Source organism: Dromiciops gliroides, chromosome 4 (assembly GCF_019393635.1).
Source record: "Dromiciops gliroides isolate mDroGli1 chromosome 4, mDroGli1.pri, whole genome shotgun sequence".
Classification (NCBI taxonomy): domain Eukaryota; kingdom Metazoa; phylum Chordata; class Mammalia; order Microbiotheria; family Microbiotheriidae; genus Dromiciops; species Dromiciops gliroides.
This window is the reverse complement of record NC_057864.1, coordinates 34,973,904-34,994,848: the sequence shown is the minus strand read 5'-3', so window position 1 is coordinate 34,994,848 and position 20,945 is coordinate 34,973,904. Positions and strand designations below refer to the sequence as shown.

Sequence of the window (20,945 nt, the reverse complement as noted above, 5' to 3'; positions counted from 1 at the left end):
AGAGTCTGACATGACTGAACAACAATCTCTGACTCCTAAACCAACAGTTTTTTCCAAGGGTCTGATGGCAGAAGTAGACACTCCCTGGAGAAACACATGGTCCTTGAATATTATTTTTCTTCCATTCTGCTGTTTTAAAACTGTATGTGTAGTGGCAGCTAGGTGGCTCAGTAGATAAAACACTGGTCCTGGATTCAGGAGGACCTGAGTTCAAATCTCAGCTCAGACACTTGCTAGCTGTGTGACCCTGGGCAAGTCACTTAACCCTCATTGTCCTGCAAAAAATAAATAAATAAAAATTTTTATTAAAAAAAAAAAGAATATATTTGGGGATGGGGGCAGCTAGGTGGCGCAGTGGATAAAACACCAGCCCTGGATTCAGGAGGACCTGAGTTCCAATCCGGCCTCAAACACTTGACACTTACTAGTTATGTGACCCTGGGCAAGTCACTTAACCCTCACTGCCCTGCAAATATATATATATATATATATATATATATATATATATATATATATATATATATATCTTTATAAACCTTTAAGTATTATATAAATGCAAACTACTATTACCATTATATCATATAGCATGGAGTTGTTTCTGGTTTTGGTGATCCTGAACCAGATGAATTCAACCTTCTCCGTGACATTTATTGGAATACTTAGATAACTGCTTTCCTGAGTTTTTTCCATTTTTCAGACAAATCATCCCTAGCTTCTTTAAGAAACATATCTACCGGGGCGGCTAGGTGGCGCAGTGGATAGAGCACCAGCCCTGGAGTCAGGAGTACCTGAGTTCAAATCCGGCCTCAAACACTTAACACTTACTAGCTGTGTGACCCTGGGCAAGTCACTTAACCCCAATTGCCTCACTAAAAAAAAACAAAACCAAAAACATATCTACTCTCAGATGTCATCTTATATATGGGGCATGTTCCCCAAACCCTTCAACACCATGGCCTTTCTAAAGCATTGCTTTTTTGGGTCTCAGAATTCAACCAGTTCCAAAACTACCCAAGTGCACTAATAGCCAGTTGACAGCTCTCCATCTTGTCTACAAGAACAACCTCAGGAACTGCCAAATGCCTTGCGAAATCCAGGTGACCGGCACCCGCGGCACTGCTCTGTCTGCCAGTCCCATAATCCCCTCAAAAAGAGGGAGATGAAATCAGTGTGGCGCTTATTCTTACCAAAGCCGTACTAGCTTCTTCCCTTTCCAAATACTCACAAGCCATCTCATTAGTAATCTGCTGTAGAATCTTTCCAGTAATCAAAACCAAGCTTACCAAATGTTTCTTTCTTTTTAAAAACGGAGGCAATGCTGTCAATGTTTGTTAAATGAATGTGAAACACAAACTTAATACTGTGCTCTAAGCTTTAATAGTATACTTTTTTTTTAAAGCAAAAACTAAAGTGTTAGACTGAGCACTGTTCCCCAGAGCCAATCGATGGAAAAAATCACCTACACGTTTCACCTACACGACGACAACAAAGCTGCACTCTACAGACAGACAGACACTTCTTAGAGTGGCGGTGACCACAGTTATGCAATCTATGAAGTAGCCATAAGCAAGATAAAGTACAGAGTGAATTAGGAAGATGGCTTGCATTTGAGGGCCTTCCAGGTTTTTGGCTTACCTCACATTATTCCTCAAACTCCTGCTCACTGGTCTTCTGACAAATTCCTGGCCTGCCTACCAGACCCATGTTGTATTTTACATCTGAAATGCCCCGATTCTCACGACCAAACACCTTTCTCAGCCTGCTGAAATTCTATCAGTCTTTCTACCCAGACAAATTGTTACCTCCACAATGAAGCTCTCCTTCTTTCCCCCTGCATCATAAATGACCCAACTAAACCTCTTGGGCACTTCTGTGTTCTAGTCATTTGTGTACATGCTCTGCCTCTCCTGCTAGGCTGATTACTAACACTTCTTCACTGAATAGCATTTTTACCTTCATAGGCATAATTTGTTTTATTGCACTTGGTAGATATTGTGGTTTTTACAATTTGAAGATTTGTGGCAACCCTGAATTAATGGCACCATATTCCCAACAGCATGTATTCACATCATGTCTCTGTACCACATTTTGGTATTCTTGCAGTATTTCAAATCTTTCCATTATTAGTATATCTGTTCTGGTGATCTCTGATCATTAATCTTTGGTGTTACTATTGTAATTGTTTTGGGGTGCCATGAACCATGTCCATATAAGGTGGTGAACCTAATCCATAAATGCTGTGTTTTGACTGCTCAACCAATTGGCCATTCCATGCCTCAGTTCCTCTCTTTGGATCTCTCTCCTCCCTGAGACACCAAAATATCGAAATTATGACAATTAATAACTCTACAATGGTTTCTAAATGTTCTGGGGCAAACTTCACTCTTGTCTTATTATGATTCACTGAAGGCTCAGATGATGGTTAGCATTTTTTTAAGCAATAAAGTATTTTACTTTATTTTAATTTAGTTATGTACATTTTTTAGACATTAAACTATTGCATACTTAACAGACTACAGTATACTGCAAACATAACTTTTACATGCACTGGGGAAAAAACTTGTGGCTTATTTTATTGAGATATAACTGCTTTGTTCTGTTGGTCTGGAACAGAACCCACACTATCTCTAAGGTACGCCTATAGCACTGATACTCTGATGGGTTTATACTTTTATCAGTGTCAACACTCTCCCCATTAATGTAGATGACAAGCCCTCCACATATTCTTATTCTCCATAGTGTTTATCTCTGTCTCTTCATAAATCCTAAAATCTATCCAACACATGAGAGGCTTTCCTTTTGTTGTTTTAATCCCTCATCGTGGTCCCTCATCTTAACTTGACCCCTGACCATCCCGTTTCTTTTTCTAGCCATGAATGTTCTTGATAATGTCTACCATATAGTGGGTCCTTAATAAAAGTTGGTGAAAATGCTGACATTTTAAAAGCACAATGAATAGTGGTTTACTTATCCCCAGGCTAATGTTTGTTTCTCAATAAAGTTTTAATATGAAAGCTTGACCTTACAAGGCAATATAAGATAGAACCAATGAGTCACTGTTTTGTTCTTTAATCATTAGCAAAGTTGGCCAATAATTAATCACCAAGGGAAATAGGTAAAACCAAGACAATAAGACTTATCTATGGGAAAAAGGCAGATACAACTTGATAATAAACACTTTCAAATGTTAAATTAAGTTGAAATATAATCAGCATGTTATAGAAAGGACAGCTATGGAATGTCTGTATCTTAATGACTTATATCTATAACCATTCTTCAAAATATTCCTAAAAGATACAAAGCAAATATTCCATTTCAATATATTTTAAGGAACTCCTCAGTACCCTTGGCTGTTTTTCCCCTCTGAATGGCAGGCTGGAAGGAGGAACTAAACCCCCCTTCCAAGTCCTCCCAGAATTCCCAGCTCTTCATTTCCCACCAGCAGCTCTGCTGGATTTCCTCTCCAGGAACAGCACGCTTCCTCCAGGATAAGCTCATCAACCAGAAATTACTTCCTCATGGAGTTTGCTTCAGCTTTGGTATTCAACACCTCCCCAGGGCCCTTCTGATCGGAGTCTAGAAGGCAGAGGGCTCAGAATTTTCTGCTCTTCATTTCCCACCATCTGTTCTGCTGGGTGCCTCTCCCCAGCCCTCTGGCCCAACCCCCTCCCTTTTCAGCTTCCTTTTGTGTCTGGTCTCCACCCTCTTCCATCCTCTCAATTAGACTGTAAACTCCTTGAGGGAAGGGACAGTCTTTTTCTAATTTGTATGCCCAGCTCTTAGCACCTGCCTGACACATAGGAGGAATTTAACAGATGCTTACTGACTATCATTGACCTGACAAAATTCTTTTATTGGATAGGCAACCTCTGTTTTTGACAATCCTCTGACTTTGTGGAATAAAGAATAAAATCAAGTTGAAAGATGTCAGGAAGCTTCTTCTTCCTCTTCTTCAGTGCTACATGGCCATTCTCGGTCACCAGAAAGACAATCTGATGACACTTAGAGGCAACAACGTGTGTTTTTCCAGAACTGCCAGAAATTGAAGACTGAACCAAGCCCCTGCAGAATGCAAAGAGACCTAAGATGCCAAGTTCACCTTCTGCCTGTGAGATTTAAAATTGGATATTAGATCATAAATATGAAAGTTTTTAACAGTCGGTTAGGATAACTGAAAGACGCCAAACCGACTGTTAAAAACTTTCATATTTTACCACATGCCCAAAACAAAATGAGGATTAGCATGGAGAATGGGATTAACCAACTGGTGAGATCTAAAGGAGAAAAAAGGGAATAGCTTGATTTAGAATTCTATCTTATCAATCTGCTTTAAATAAGTGATTTTTTAAAAATCTTGTTACATTGGAAATAAATGTCTTAAATCTATAGATCATCATAAAGATTTGGTCAATTTTAGAAAGGCAGATAGATATTACCTGACTTTCCAGGATTAAAGTAAACAATATATGATTAGGTTACACGATTCAACCCAAAACCTATGTCCCGATTCCTGGCTTAGTGAAATTTTCAAAAATGGAGATTGGGGGCTGAGAAGATAGTGCAAAAAGCAAAGTGTATTAGATAAGATGAAAAGCTGTTCCCCTGAACACTTTGTTAAAATGCTTAGTTGGTATCTGGAATGGGCTGGCTCTTGTCTTTTTTCAAGGCACAATTTTTCCATTCATTTTTTAGAGTGCCATGGAATTTCCAACATCCTCACTCTCAAAACTATAAAATGAACCATTTGAAAGGGGATGTTTCTGACATGAAAGTCTCTGGTTCTCTATGGCTTTTGTGGTACTGTGACATAATGGACAGTGTCATGTTCCTGTTCAGTCGTGTCTCACTCTTCGTGACCCCATCTGGGGTTTTCTTGGCAGACACTGGAGGGGTTTGCCATTTCCTTTTTCGGATCATTGCATAGATGAGGGAATGGAGGTAAACAGGGTGAAGTGACTTGTCCAAGGCCATAACAGCTCAGTAAGTGTCCAAGGCCATATTTGAACACAGGGAGATGACTTCCTGCCTCCAAGCCCAGCACTCTATGCACTATGGTGCCACCGAGCTGACCTAGCATGTCAGACTTGGTGTCAAGAAAGCCTAGGCTGAAATAATAATTACAGCTAACATTTATGTAGAACTTTCAGGTTTGCAAATCCCTTTCAATATTATGTCATTTTATCCTAACAGCCCTGGGGAATGGGTGCTATTACTATACCCACTTCACAAATGAAGAAAGTGAGGTAGACAAAAGTGAAGTGACTGGCCCAGGGTCACACAGCTAGGAGCTGAGGCAGGATCTAAAGTCTTCCTTATTCCAGGTCCCAGGCTCTACCCACTGTGCCACCCTGCTGCCTAAATCCAGACCTGGACATTTAGTGATATGTGACCCTAAGCAAGTCACAGAAATTCTCTGAGCCTTGGTTTATTCATCTGTGGGATGGGAATAATCATACCTGTGGCACTAACATCACCAAAAGAGATAACCTATGTGAAGAATTTGGAAACTTTAAAGCCCTCTATAAACATCACTTGTTATTATAGGTAATTTTTTTTTTAAAGCACGCTTTACATAGTAGAAGCATCCCTGAAAAGCTGTGTGCAAATCACTCTTACTCCCCACAATGAATGCACTGGAGCAATTTGTAAACAAAAGTGACAGGTGGACATGTTAAATGCATATATTCATATTCCATTCTAGATGAAAAAGTCTTTCTTAGATTATCTTATTTTGAAAATTAAGAAAAATATCAATATTTTTTCCTAATAGCTTTTAAAATAGAATAAATGTTTGTTGTACTAAACTGAAAAAAGGCACTGAATTAAGAGTTTTTACTAACAGAGTAACATTTCAATTAACTGCTTACAAATTAAGGGGAGATACCAACATATACATGCAAGATTTAAACTACGGGAAGACATAAAAATGATTTTTCTAACTAAGAAAGCTAAGGGGGAAAGTCTGGCTTCATTTCTGGTCAACATGACTATAAACCAAACCATCCAAAATAAAACGAAGTGCCATCATGCCAGACAACATTTACTGACTCTCACCCAGCTCCTGCCGGGCGCAGCTCCAAGCCCACTTTCTGGAGGAGATCTCTCCTAGTGCCCTGGGGGACGGAGACTATTGTCCTTCACTCTGCAGAGATTCTGTCTGCACCTAGTTTTTTACACCTTGGCTCCTTTACTAGAAAGTAAGCTCCTTGAGGGCAAGAATTGCTTTGGTTTTTCTGTTTTATTCTCAGCTCTCAAGAGAGTGACCGTTACACAGTAAGCTGGAACAAATGGTGTTTGTTGACTGACTTTTAAAAACAAAACAATTCAATGAACTTCCTACTATATACTAAAGTATCTTGACTAAGGAATTATAGACTACAAGAGCTAAAATTAAAAACTGCAATACTCATTTCTTAAAAAGTAAATACAAAGCCAAAAAAAAGTAAATACAATGGATTAAATAGGAAAACCATAGCTTCATTAATAAAGAAAGCCTTCAAACCAAGGTTATTAATGTGTGACTTCATCCAGTAATTGCCTCTACACAACCTAAAATACAGAGTAATCTTACTTTTACGAATTTACAGAGCTATAGATAGTATATGACTTCATTTCATGGGCTAATCGATTTATTACTTTATTGCTTAAACATTCTAATAATGGATAAATAATTCCTTACATTTAACTGATCTCTCTAAATGAAGTTGAATATAATTTCCTTTGTTCCTATTTTGGCTTTGTAGGTATAAGGTCACCTTTCTTGCAGGAGCTGTTCACATTCTTCATAAAAACTATTGTTGAGCAAAAGATGTTGAAGACAGTTATGTTCCCTACTAATCTTTGCTCAAACATCTCAGAATCTTGAGTAGAACCTCAGGGGTAATCTAACCCTAACCCTAACCCTCCCACCCATGCTTGGAATCCTAGCCACGAGAAAGAACTCTATCAGAAGCTCACTGTAAGTGGTAAGCTTCCTCTTACCAGGAGAAGCAATCCACATTCCTGGCTCTCACCCCTGGTTCTAGAACTACGTTCTGGAGCGAGGCTGAGTGATACTCATCTTCAGACGGGTAAAGAGCTGCCCCCTCTAATTCCTGCCCCCTTCTCATTTTGTACAGTCGCCTTAAAACTTCTGTAGCCTAAATAAGCCTTTACTCATAGGACTCATTTGCCTTCCTTAGATTTTCTCTGAACAACCTCCAGGTTTCAGCATTTGAAAAGGATGTGGAAAGACTAACTCCGAAGACATCTCAATAAAATTTTGATCAATCCCAAGTATGGCTTACTGTCCTAATCTAGTTATTCTATTTTATGTGCTTTATTAACAACTGCACTGGGCAGCTAGGTGACAGTAGATAAAGCACCAGCCCTGGATTCAGGAGAGCCCGAGTTCAAATCTGGCCTCAGATACTTGACTCTTACTAGCTGTGTGACCCTGGGCAAGTCACTTAACCCTCATTGCCCCACAAAAAACCAAACCAAAACAAAGCAAACAAAAACCAAAAAACTGCACTACACTGCTGACCTATGCTTTCTTAACTACAAACTATGTGTTTTCTGCCATCCCTGTATCTAAGCACAACGGATATTTTCCACAAATGCAAAAGTGGAAAAAACGATATGATTCTGTCATGTCAGTTGTCTGTTATCCGTTTTCTTTATCAAAGGGCCAACATGTTTGGTGGTTCTCCTCAACAGAGTATTTTTCCATTACTTTTTAGTCCATCATTCACACGTCAGTTCTCTTTATCGCTGTAGCTTTTCTATGGGCCCCTCCTGTCTTGTTCTACCTCTCTGATGGCTCCTTCCGTCTCCTTGGCTGGATCCTCATCTGGTTCACACCCTCTGACCAATAGGTCTCCCCCAGGGCTCTGTCCTGGGCCCTCTTCTCTTCTCCCTCTCTACTCTTCTCTGGGCGGTCTCACCAGCTCCCATGGATTTCATGACCACCTCTGTGTTGTGATTATCAAATCTGCCTTTCCTGCCCTCACTTTTCTGCAACCTCCAAACTCACATCTCCAGCTGCCTTTCAGAGCTCTTTACTGGGTGTCCAGTAAACACCTTAAACTCGACATGTCCAGAACAGAACTCATTATTTTCTCTCCTAAACCATCCCCCACCTCCTACCTTCCTATTACACCAGAGGGAAACACCATCTTCTGAGTCTCTCAGGCTCACCCTGGATTCCTCACTGTCTCTCAGCCCTCCATTCTTTTCCATTCTCCTTTCTGGGTCTGTGTGATTGTTTCTTCCTGCTTCTTGATAAGCCTGATCTGCTATGGGCTGGGGCCAATCCTTTCTGTGCTACTCCCTGACACCTCGGCATTAACTAGTGATATGCAAGAGCACAGCAGGAGCTCAGCTGAAGGATCAGAAGTCAAAGGAGCTCCATGCTGAGAGGTGGGCGAGGCCACCTTCACCTGAGCTGTATAATGGTGAGCCGCATTCAGCGACCTCTGCTTTCTGAAGCCCAGAGCTCACTCTAAGGTTACGGATGCCTCAGCAGGGAGTCAGTGATTTGGAGCTGGGAAGGGCCCTGAGAAAGCGTCACGCAAGCAGAGGGGGAAGCCAGAGCCTATGCTCTTCACACAGCACCCATCCCCTTCTTAGGATCCATATGGGCTTCCCAGGGCTGCTGGGCAGCTGCCTGAACTTGGGGTACAAACAGTGCCAAAGGAACCTGTCCAAATGCCTCACAGGATGAAATGACACACAGTGAAATAAACAACTCGACAGTCGAGTGGCAGGGTGCCCGTGTGTTCCCTGAGAAGCTGGTGGAACACAGGAGCACCCCAAGGAAGCCACTGGCTAAGGACCTACCACCACCAACATCTATTCCAGCAGCTGCAGAGCCCAGCCCTGAATAACCCAAGACCTTTCAGTCGGGAGGGCGAAGAGCCCAGAGGTCATGCCATGAACACTGAAATGGAAAAACATTGAATGAGAAAGCTGAGACAAGTGCTCCCAGGCTCCTTACCCATTGCTGCTGCTCCTGGAGCTCCCTGACGGCATTCTCAGCTTGCTCCAGTTTAGTACTGGCCTCATCACTCTGCTGTTTGAGGGTGGCCAACTCCCGTTTTATGAGGTAGTTTTCCTCAGCCTCCTGGGCTCTTGTCACTTGTCCCTTAGGACATAATTTTTTTTTTGTAAAGCAATTGAGGACAGATGCAAGAAAGACTGCCTTTGTGAGGTTAGCTATTTACTTTGCCATATTAAATAACCTCAGAGCATAGCACAGTTTTGGATAATCAATAGCTATCCGCTCAATGCTGCTTGAGCAATTTGGGGAGAACTAAATGTGAAATTAAACTGACAGTCAATTGTTCTTGCAACATTCAATTCATGCAATATTAATCAGTTGCACATGCATCAATTAAACATTTCCAATATAAGAAGTGAATTTCACAGTATGCACAGATTACAATTTGGACTATTTGAAATAGGATTTCAAATAAGGTTAAATCTGCAACGTGCAAATGCCAAGACTGAAACCTAAAAATAAACCAGGGTGATACTGTCAAGAATTGTCTATGCCCATATAATCTAAGAATTAAAATATTTCCTTATAAATGCCTGTAAATGTGCATGCATTAAAACAGGATTTTTCTAAGTCTGGTGTTGAGATCATTGCTATTATTATTATCATTATTATTATTGCAGGGGTAGGGAGGAAGATTGGAGAAAATGCTCAAGAACTATACCTGTATCAATCTATCTGCCAAGGAAGCACTTTCCTATAAAAGGAAAAATTCAGAGGAAAATAAGGGAAAGAAATAAAACAAAAGTGATAAAGTGATAAAATTGAGAATAGAAAGAAATAAATTGTGCTCAAATTCCACCTACTTTTCATAAATAACTTTAGAAAATATACTCTATATTTGGAGACCTGAATTTGTATTTATTTTTAAGCTATTAGCTTTTATTATTCTGACAAAACCATGTCAAGACTAATGTGAAATACAGAAAATAAATTGCTTCTTACAGATTAACATTAATCCTAAATTGCCTGAAGCAGTGAAAAGAGCTTTTTAGAAATTACTATTTTTGAAGCCTCCCCGTTGCAACCTTCCTTCTGCCTGCCTCCCCCTGGCCCACGAATGGCCAGGTCAAGTGGATGGAAAGGAGACAGAATTTGAGCACACATCTGAATTTGCAAAGTGCAGTGGCCTTGTGGGATAGCAGCTTCCGAAGAGGCAAAAGCAAGGAAGATCATAAAACTGAATGTCCAGCATGAAAGTGAAATAATTCACCACAAAAATCAAATGTAGTAAATATGTTCTTGGACTTTGGTTCTTTATTGAAATCTAGAAATAAAGGAAGGCAGATAATTCTGCCGTGCAGAACTAAGGGTCATTTTTATAACTACTTAGTGACAAGGTACCCTATACAAAGAGGCAAGAAAGCATTGAATTATATGGAATTCTAATTCCAAATCCATCATTCCCGAAAGCAAGTATAATGCGCTATAGTTTCACTGAAATTAAAACGTGTCTTCCATGAGAATGGCGGCTTCCAAAAACTATATCTACATCTATGTGATGAATAGTTAAATTGGTGAACAAGGGTAGTAGCCTTTGACCTCAATTGTTTTAAATATTCAATTTGACGCTCTTGCTATACTATATAAAAACAGAACATATAATTAACGAAAGGAATATAATTAAAGATACAAACACACAATTAAAAAAAAAACCTTAAAATAATTGAATCAACTTCAAACTATCGGGTAAACCATTCAATATGTGTAGTCATCCAGATACTTTTTATAAAAATATCATTTTCATAACCACATACCTCAGTCAAATCACCAAGACACTACAATTTAAATAATTCTATAGACAAAGTAAAATATACTTGTGCTGTTATCTATCAAATAACATAAACACATTTGTTTCAAGATATTCTCTTGCTTATATACATTATTTCTTGACATAGCAGTAAAAAAAAAATTCAGGCCACAAAAATGCCAACAATAAAAATTACATATATTTCTTTAATTGTTTGAAAACTAACTTATAAATAACACATTTGCAAATTTTAAAAGCTAGCAATACCCTGAAAAGCGTTACTTATTAGTTACTACTTTTATAAGATAGACTAATAAGACAAATTAAATTTGGGGTTTTTTATTGGCCATTTTAATATATAAAATCAGAAAAAATCAGAAGACCAAAGCAAAGTTCAGACAAACCAGATAACTCACTTTCCCTTAGCCTTAGTTTCTTTATTTGTAGTCAGGATGCTAGCACAACATACATAACAGGGTTGTTATGAAGAGATATGTTTTAAAATGAAAAATGATACATAAATGTGAATTAGAAATTACGATAACCAGCTAACTTTGGGTTCTAAAGAGTAAAGGAAAGATATCCAAACATATAAAATTTGTAATTGTATCAAAACCAGAAAATATGGTTTGAAAGGTGAAAATTAACTTAAAATAGGATACTACTAAGTTAATTACAGCCTGTAAAAATGTTCATGTCGGGCTCAGTAGTAAATAGCTTAAGTAGCTCTATGATGACAAAGGGTCAGAGGTGAAATTAAAAATCTTTCTAAGACCTAAGAGTATAAATCTCATAATATAATAAAACAGGCAATAATATTTTCATCTATGACCAATAACTTCCTCTATCCCAAAATGCTAAGGCTAGGCTGTAAATCAATCACTTCAGGATTTAACCTGCAGTTGGAAAGTTACTGGTAATGTTAAAATAAAAAGCCACTTCTGTTGATGAGACAAAACTGGTTTCTCTTTTCACAGGTCAAATGCCCAGGAATACATATATAAAGCAACATTTACACTGTAAGCAAGTTCAGTTTAAAATTGTAAATGGAAAGAGTGCAAGATATTTAGTTTTTATTAATGCCAAATTATGTACACAGGCAAAAAGCTAAGCAGCTAAGCAGCAAACATTGAAATTTAGTGGACATATATGTTACATTTTCCATGCAATGTTCATTTAACATAATATCCCCCCCAAGTTAAATGTATAGTTGTGGCAGAGATCCAATTAAACAGTAATATACTTACTTTTTCTAATGTTTCAATGCGCTGTTTTAAAAGTCTATTTTCTGTGCGTAATCTCTGTAAGAAATAAAAGTAATGCTTTAAGTATTCTGAAAATAGAGAAAACTTTATCCAAATCCAGATCCCTATGGTACATATAATTCAAGTCAGCCCAACAAACATTAAGATGGTATAAAGTTTAGACAAGACATAAGCAAAGATAATAAATTTTAAAATGTTTTACCACCAATGACATTCCTTTCAGGTACATTCTGCTAAAAAGGAGCAAAAAGTACAGCATATATTTTTTCTCTGGAAGTATAGTATCACACACAGACCTTTACTGAGAACAAACAAGCGCAGAAAATAGCAGTAAAAAAACAACAAAACCTCTCCTTTTCTCACCTATCAACACTTTGCAACTTCATACTGTCAGTCACTGTATAATGAAGAATTTGATATTATAGTAACGTGGAGAACTACCATTGTGGAAATGTCTTCCAAGAATGTAAAGAACAGCTCACAACCTCTATAATTTAGCTGATAAATTGCAGGGAGTAACCTGCGAAATGCAGAGAATAAATTATTTGCCCGGGGTTCACAAGTAGAAAGAATCAAAAGCCAAAGGTGGGTGTTTTCCGATCCTAAGACACCCCATAATCTAATGCCTTGTAATCAATCCTGGAGCACAGATTAAGAATCTTTTCTGTGTGTCATGGATTGCACCGAGTTATCAGGAAAAACATCCCAAGGAAATTACTTTCTCTCAGTGGAGACAAACTGTACAGAAATAAGTATTATACAAAATAAATGCAAGTGAGTGGTGGGAGAGGCAGCACTAGTGACTGAGGCAGGACAGGGATGGGAGAAGGAAGCAGAAAGTTTTATGAAGGATGCAGCCCTTGATCTAAGCTTTAAGTCATCTAAGGACTCCAAAAGCTGGAAGTAGTGAAGAACAGCCTCTTTGCCTCACTGGTCCCCCGGCCAGAGGGGCAGCCAGTGCAAAGGTCCAAAGAACAGAGATAGAGCATTGAATGACAAGCAGACCACCCAGCAGAGTGGAAGAAATGGAATCATGGATAAAAAGACTTAAAAAAGGTAGGATGCAATCAGGTTGTAGAATATTCTATATTCGATATTAATCCAAAATTGGTTCCTGACTAATGGCATCAGACAAGGAAGAGACTAGTTTAGAAAACTATACAGTTGGCTGTGGATTTTAAATGTCAGATATGTGATTGTCTTCCTAAGTTTTATAAGAGGCATAGAGATTCAAAGAAGCATGTCAGAAACTCAATGGCACAGGGTACCAGGCAATGTTCTACACTATTAGACAGAAGCATCAGCAACAGACTGAGCCACACCCCAACCTAAAACTAACAATGAAGTTGGTAATTCCGACAGTACTGGCACCTACTGAAGGGCTTCACCTAGTAAGAGTTTCCCTATGCCCCCACTTTGCTAACAGAAGAAGCTTCGTCCTTGCCCATGCCCCCTTCAAGAGAATCCCCAGAGAGCAGTCAGGAGTCACTGGGTCACAAATGCCCAGAGAAGGCAGGAAGCAATATAAGCAAACATCTTCTCAGTAATGACCCAGGCCAAGAGAGAATTGAGAGAAACCATAACAGCAAGGATTTTTGAACAAGAGAGGTACCTCAGGAAGAGGACCTAATAAAATTAGTGGCATTTCTATGCATTTGAATGCCACAAAGAAGCCCATGACAGAATATCAGAGTACCACCCAATAATCTTAGCAATCCATGGTTATCTAATTTCCAAAGAAAATGGATTGTGAATTTTAAGAATCGTAGAAATTTTTTTCAGATAGGAATATCATATTTGATTAAGAAAGTGCAAGCAGACCTTAAATGTCATGATACTCAAGAGAATTTCAAGCATAAAACATGAAACCCTGCAGAGCAGGCAGCCTGACTACAGAGACTATACAGGACCAATCATCCTTGTACTTTTTGAGAAAAAACTAATGAAGCTTCATCACTGGGGAGCATTTCCACATCTTTCTTACACCTTGGTGGCTGAGTGGATGGAGTGCTGGGCTTAAAGGTAGGAAGACATGAATTTAAATCCCACCTCAGATACTTACTAGTTGTATAACCCTGAGTATGTCCCTTAACCTCTATTTCAGTCTCCCCATTCGTAAAATGGGGATGATAATAGCATCTATCTCAGAGTGTTGTCATAATGAGATAACATGTACACTGCTTTGCAACGGTTAAGGTGCATCATCATCATAATATCTTACATCTGTATTTGGACCTAGTAACATCTTTTCTCACAGCTGTACATCTGCTGGTGCCAAAATGTAACACTTCAGCTGCTGTGGGAAATCCATTTTTGAACCCATTTATCTATAACATGGGTTTGTCTGAGATGCTACAATAATACATCTCCTAGACCAGATGAAATCTGGCACTAGATATCAAAGACTGATCCAGGGGGATATATTTTAACAAGCATTTTTCATATTTTACATATATGACTATCATAAAGGGGCTCTCTAATAAAGGTGATAAGAAAGTACTCTCTAACTGGACAGTCATCATATCCCTAGGGAACAAACGCCATAGCCTTGATATATATATATATATATATATATATATATATATATATATATATATATATATATATATATATATATATATATATATATATATATGCCTTAATCCCATTAGAAAGATAAGATTCAAGTACTAGAAATCAACCAATCAGCAAGTTCCCGAAGGGCTTCATGCCAATGAATGCTGCTGTCAATGAACATCATTTCTTGCTGCAGTCCGTCTTAGATGGCGTCAAATATGCACTCACCCCCAGTGGGGTACTAGAGACTTCTGTTTGCTCCAAGGATGGCTTTTCTCTGAGCATTAGCAGTGAGGCAGGGCTAAGGCAGGTTATCCCCTGAGTCTCAGAGTTTCTACCTTAATTCTGGGGCTGATGGCCCATGCCCGAGGAAGACAAGGCTGGACCAAGAGTTGTATGAGAGGGGAATCAATGCCCATACAAGGATAATCTAGCCATCTTCTTTTACCATGTTGGCTGACATGGGTGAGGATTCCACATAAGCAGGCTGTCATTTACTATGATATGCTATCACAGATTGCCAGCAAAAAAAGAGGGTGCTCCCCATCCAATGACAGGTTCAGAACCAAAGGACTTCTGTGATATGAGAGGAAAATAATCCATTCCCCTGCATCCTCTGCCACGGCCACCCTCTTGTGAGGGGGATCATGACCTGATGGCACAATGACTAGTGAAAACCACCAGAGAGCCACAGACCAGGGAGGTTGAGTTAAGTTTGCTGTTCCAGGGTTGAAGGAGGTATTTCTCATTCACAAGCACCAAACTACTTTGACATTGATGTTACTGTGCCTCTGAGAGTAGACAAAAATGAAAAATATCACATACTGTGCCAGCATCTGCCTGACCCAGGAAGCCTTGAGAGTGTCTCCTGATGTACTGACAAGGGGGGGGGGGGGCGATAATGAAAGGCTGGGTTCCAGGCAACAACTGTACTAACTGAACTGAAAATGAGTCAGAAGCATCTCTTAAGAACATGTGTTAAGCACACTACTGGTATGAGACAGTGTATAAGGTGAATATAAAAGTTTCTCTTCTTTTAGCAGGGCACAATTTTATTTTTTGTAATTTTCTTAATATAGGGTTACTACAAAATTGTCTTTTCTATGTTGTTCTTATTATATAGACAAATATTGATCATATACACATATATGCACATGTACATAACATTTAAATTACCTATCATGGCTTATTATTGCTACTTATTTATTCAGGAAGAAAATTCTGAGGTGAATCATCAAGGGGTAAGATGTTTTTTAATTTTTAATTTTAAAGCTCTGTAGTTATTAAAACATTAACTGAGGGGCAGCTAGGTGGCGCAGTGGATAGACCACCAGCCCTGGATTCAGGAGGACTTGAGTTCAAATCTGGCCTGAGACACTTGACACTTACTAGCTGTGTGACCCTGGGCAAGTCACTTAACCCCAATTGCCTCACCAAAAAAAAAAAAAAAAAATTAACCGAATAAAGGAAAACTATCTGTTGTGCTCCCTTCTGAAGAGGGATAGTGGGGGCCAAGCTTGAGAACAGCTGTGCATCCTGGGCTTGGGGACAAACAGGCTGAGGTAGCTCAGGCTCCCTCTGTCCTTAAATCAGCTCCAACCACCGAAAGCATATTGATATGCACAACTTCAGTGATGCTTCTAATCACAACTGATCCACCCTTGTGTATGCTAACACATATGTCTTCTTGAGAAAGCCAGTTCTCATTATGTATTCCAAAAAAGAGGAAAAGTAAATAGCTGCCCTTTATCTGGTTTAAAGTATCCAATTGTTATAAGCTACAGGGAGGAAATGACATTTTCCCCCCAGTACCTAAATGACTGGAAAATACAATGGAAAAAAAAAAGGCCCATTGTTACTAAGTTCCCCGACAATACCAACACAACATGGCATCCATCCCCCTGCCATATCACCAGCTCCTTGGAGCTCATCCTTACAAGTCTGACCACGCGGCTTCCTCATGCTTACTTTAATTTCAACTTGCTCCTCCATTTCTTTAGTTTTTATTGTAGTGTATTCCTTTTCTAACCTAAGAGAAAAATAAAAGTTCTGACGTAAGTTTTCTCAAAGTGACCAGAATGATTCAAATTTTTTAAACCACAACAAAGGATAAACATTGACAAGGTTCATTGCTTATAAGCAGAGATATTGGCTATGTAGAAGCATCATTTTAAAAATCACAGAACCACAGAATGGAGAGGGACCTTAAACCTTGTACATATTATCCCGTTTTATAAAATAAGAAGCTGAGTTCTTAAATGTTCAGGAAATTCTGGTGTAGAAATCCAAAACTTAAACTGCATGAGTTCTAACTCAACTAAACAATGCCTGGTAGCATTTTACTAGATGCAGAATCTCACTCACATCGGTAGGTGACCCTAAACTGGATAACATTACCACAATCTTGAGACACAAAATTAGAATTAAAAGTAATCTTGATTAATTAGAGAAGTATTATAGAAAACGCAGAATAAGTCAAGGCCAAAAAACTACATAAATAAAGGATAGAAAATAATCATGTCAAAGTACAGCTGAAAGAAGTCTGCCCTGAAGACGTAGTGAAAGTAAGGCTAATTGTGGTGGATAATAGACTGTAAACAATGTTCTCTCTTTTCTAAGTTCCTTTAACACTTCCTCTTGACCACTTTGGGGAACTTCACTATGTTAGGACATATCAGAGACTATGAGAAAGGTACGTGCCTTCTTTCTACTACATAATAAGTTCCTAAAAAATACATTATGACCTCCGTATCACGCACAGCACCTGGCATAGAACTATGGCACACAGGACCTTCTTCATATTTATTTAATGAGAATCATGATCATACTTAAAAGCACATAACGTAAAAATGACCATCATAACAGGACTCATTATTTCATAAATCTGTAGATGCTGAAGAGTCAAACTTACCCTCTGAAACATAACATGGCAAAAGTGTCACATAACAGAGTCTTTAAGTCAATTGTTGATCCTGTTTTACGATACTAGAGTGCATTCTAGACATTATTCACAATATAGAATACAATTACTCCTCAAAGGGGGCTTATAAGCAAATTCCATCAATCAATATCTACTATGCAATAGAACTGCATTTCTACAAAAATAATTTCAGGTAAAAGAAGGAGAGGAAAAAATTGAGGCAAGAAAGGAGTGTGAACACAGCAATGACTCTGTAACTGGCTTAGATGCCATTGCGGATGCTGCCTCTTGGTTATTAGCTGTGTTGCAAGTACAAGCTGATCTCCCTCTTAGAGAGGAGGCTGAAGAGATTTGTTCAGGTTGCTGGGAATGGTGAAGTGTTCCCAAAAGATACAGAAGTCAGACTTCAATAAGAACCAAAGAAGTATCAGAGGTAAAGTGGGGAGACTTGTTCCTTCATAAGGGGTTGGAGAGTAGGTAGACAAGTTGTACTGTCGGAAAATGAAAGGCAAAGGAAAGCTATACACCTTCCTTTTTTAAAAAAACAGATTTGTAAATTAGTAGATGAAGAAAATGCTATAAATAGAGATTTTTTAAAAGTTTTTGGTAATTTTTCAGACCATTCTTATATACAAGATGGAGAAATTTAGTATAGACGATATATATAATTAGATGGTTTCAAAACAGGTTCAATGACTAGACTCAGAATTATTAAAAACGCACCATTAGGGGCAGCTAGATGGCGCAGTGGATAGAGCACCGGCCCTGGAGTCAGGAGTACCTGAGTTCAAATCCAGCCTCAGACACTTAACACTTACTAGCTGTGTGACCCTGGGCAAGTCACTTAACCCCAACTGCCTCACTAAAAAAAGAAGAAAAAAAAAGAAAAACGCACCATCAGAGGGCGTTACTGCTCTTGGGGAAGTAGGTTTGGCCCATATTTCCCATCAGGTAGTAGGCCGGCCAGTGGACCTCTCCATGATGCCCCAGAAACCTCTCCATCCTGGAAGACGACTTCAGCCCTGGAACTCACACCTCAGAAATACTCCCTGCCCCCAGGGCTCCTCTATCTCACTGGAAGAGGAAGGGCTCTGTTTGAGGAGGGCGCTCAGAGCAGCTATTTCCTTCTTTCCCACTAGGTGGCACTCCTCCATAATGCTCATTGTTCACTTTGACATAGCTTCTCCCTCAGCTTTTCAGTTTCCTTTTATGCACTATTTTCCCCATTAGAATGTAAGCTCCTTGGGGCAGCTAGGTGATGCAGTGGATAAAGCACCGGCCCTGGATTCAGGAGAACCTGAGTTCAAATCTGACCTCAGACACTTGACATTTACTAGCTGGGTGACCTTGGGAAAGTCACTTAACCCCCATTGCCCCCCCACCACACAAAAAAGAATAATAATAAAAAAAAAGAATGTAAACTCCTTGAAGGCAGGGACAGTTGTTTGTATTTGCAGTCCCATTCCTTAGCACAGTGCCTGGTACACAATCAATAAACATTTATTAAGTGCCTACTATGTGTAAAGCACAGTGCTAGGTAATGAAGATAAAGGGGAGGAAACAAGTAAACAATATGTACAAATAAGGTGGGAAGGCATAAGAAGACTAGAAAAGTAGGAGAGGAGTAGGATATGATGGTCTTCAAACACCAAACAGAGCATTTTGTATTTGATCCTGGAGGTGATAGGGAGCCACTAGAGTTTATGGGGTGGGGGAAGGATCAATCAGATACTTTAAGGAAAATCATATTGGTGACTGAGTGAAGGATGAATTGGAGAGGGGAGAGACTCAAGAAGGCAGAACCACCAGGAGCTATTGCAATAATCCAGGTGTGAGGTGATGGGGGCCTGTACCTGGGGAAGGGGGGCGTGTCTGAGAAGAGAAGGGGGCATATTCAAAAGACACTGTCAAGGTGACCTCAATAGGCCTTGGCAACAAATTGGATATGGGGGGGAGATAGTGAGGAATTCAGGGTGACTTCTAGTTTGAGAACATAAGGGACTGGAAGGATACAACAATAAGGAAGGTAGGAAGCTGGGGGCGGGGCGGGGTGTTCGACTGGAGGAAAGATAAGTTCTGTTTTGGTCATGCTGACATATGTCTCCTGGACACCCAATGCTAGATGTCTGAAAGGTAGTTAGGGATGCAAGCCTGGAGGTCAGCAGAGAGAATGGGGCAGGAAAGGTAAATCTGAGAATAACCAGTATAAGTCCATGGGAGCTGATGAGATCACCAGGCAAAATAGTATAAATGGAGGAGAGGGGACAGGATGGAACCCTGAGGGGCACCTACAGATAAAGGCCTGCTCTGGGGAAGAATCCAGCAAGGGAGACAGGGAAGGACTGGTCAGATAGGTAGGAGGAAAACCAGGAGGGAGTTGGGTCAATAGTGTCAAAGGCTGCAGAGAAGTCAAGAAGGATGAGGATTGAGAAAAGACCACTGGATCCTGCAAATGAGACCGGTGGTGACTTTGGAGATGGTTAGTATGGAGAAGAGAAAACACAGGAAAAGGGCGAGAGTTGTCTTCGGGTATTTGAAGGCTATCAAGTGGAATATAAATGATACTAGTGAACTAGGAGCAATGGGTCTAAGCTGCAGACAATTAGATCTGTCCAACAGCAGAACGGGCTTCTTCCGGAGGTAGAAGGTTTCCCTTCATTGGCCATCTTTAAGCAAAGGCTGGACAATCACTTGTTGAGTATTTTAAATAGAAGTTTCTTGTGCAGGGATGGATCAGCCTACAAGACCTCCAACGTTCCTTCCAACTCAAAGATTCTGTGATGTAACTACCACATCTTTTATGTAAACTTTGGCCAAAGAAAAACGTTCAAAATGAGGCAGATAACAGTTCAGCTGCATTCTGTACTGGTCACACCCTGGGATAGTGTCTACAGGAGGGTGACCAGAAAGGGGGGGAGGGCGGGATGTTTTCAAACCATGTAATTTAAAGAGAAGTCACAGTGGTACATGATGCCTGTCTCCAGGTATCTGAAGGGCTGGAAGAGAGCTTATCGATTCATTTGTTTGTGGGTTGTTCTCTAAAGGGCAGAACCAGGACCAATGGGTGGAAGTTTTAGGCAGGCAGGTTTGGGTTCACTATCAGGTTAAACTTTCTAATAACTAAACCTTATAAAAATGTTATGTGCTGCCTATCACTGGAAAATCCGAGATCTATATGAAGGATATTCTAGAGGGGATTTCTGCATGGAATTGGAGGATGGACTTACTGAGTAGTCTCTCAGATTGCTTCTTATTCTCGGGCCCTAATATTTTATGAATACTTTGTCAAAGGGTTTTCATATAAGTTAGGTTAATTAATGACCGTCCTATTTTATTTCTCCAAGTTCAAAATCAAACATAGTTACTTTACAAAGCATAAATGTGTGGAGAAGTTCCCAATTTCAATAAAGATTAAAA

General features: G+C 39.5%; 1 protein-coding gene across 9 annotated transcripts in view; it reads right to left on the bottom strand.

The window, feature by feature from the left end:
- EVI5 (ecotropic viral integration site 5) overlaps positions 1 to 20,945 on the bottom strand; it is a 251,225-nt gene that overhangs the window by 113,818 nt on the left and 116,462 nt on the right. For 8 of the 9 annotated variants that reach the window (XM_044001522.1, XM_044001517.1, XM_044001523.1 and 5 more), the window contains 4 exons: positions 16,577 to 16,637; positions 12,035 to 12,088; positions 9,702 to 9,734; positions 8,978 to 9,124 (listed from right to left, as the gene is read on the bottom strand). In XM_044001522.1, coding sequence (XP_043857457.1) covers positions 8,978 to 9,124; positions 9,702 to 9,734; positions 12,035 to 12,088; positions 16,577 to 16,637 — 295 coding nt within the window. The remainder of the gene's footprint in view (positions 1 to 8,977; positions 9,125 to 9,701; positions 9,735 to 12,034; positions 12,089 to 16,576; positions 16,638 to 20,945) is intronic. The other variant, XM_044001521.1, reaches the window with a different exon arrangement.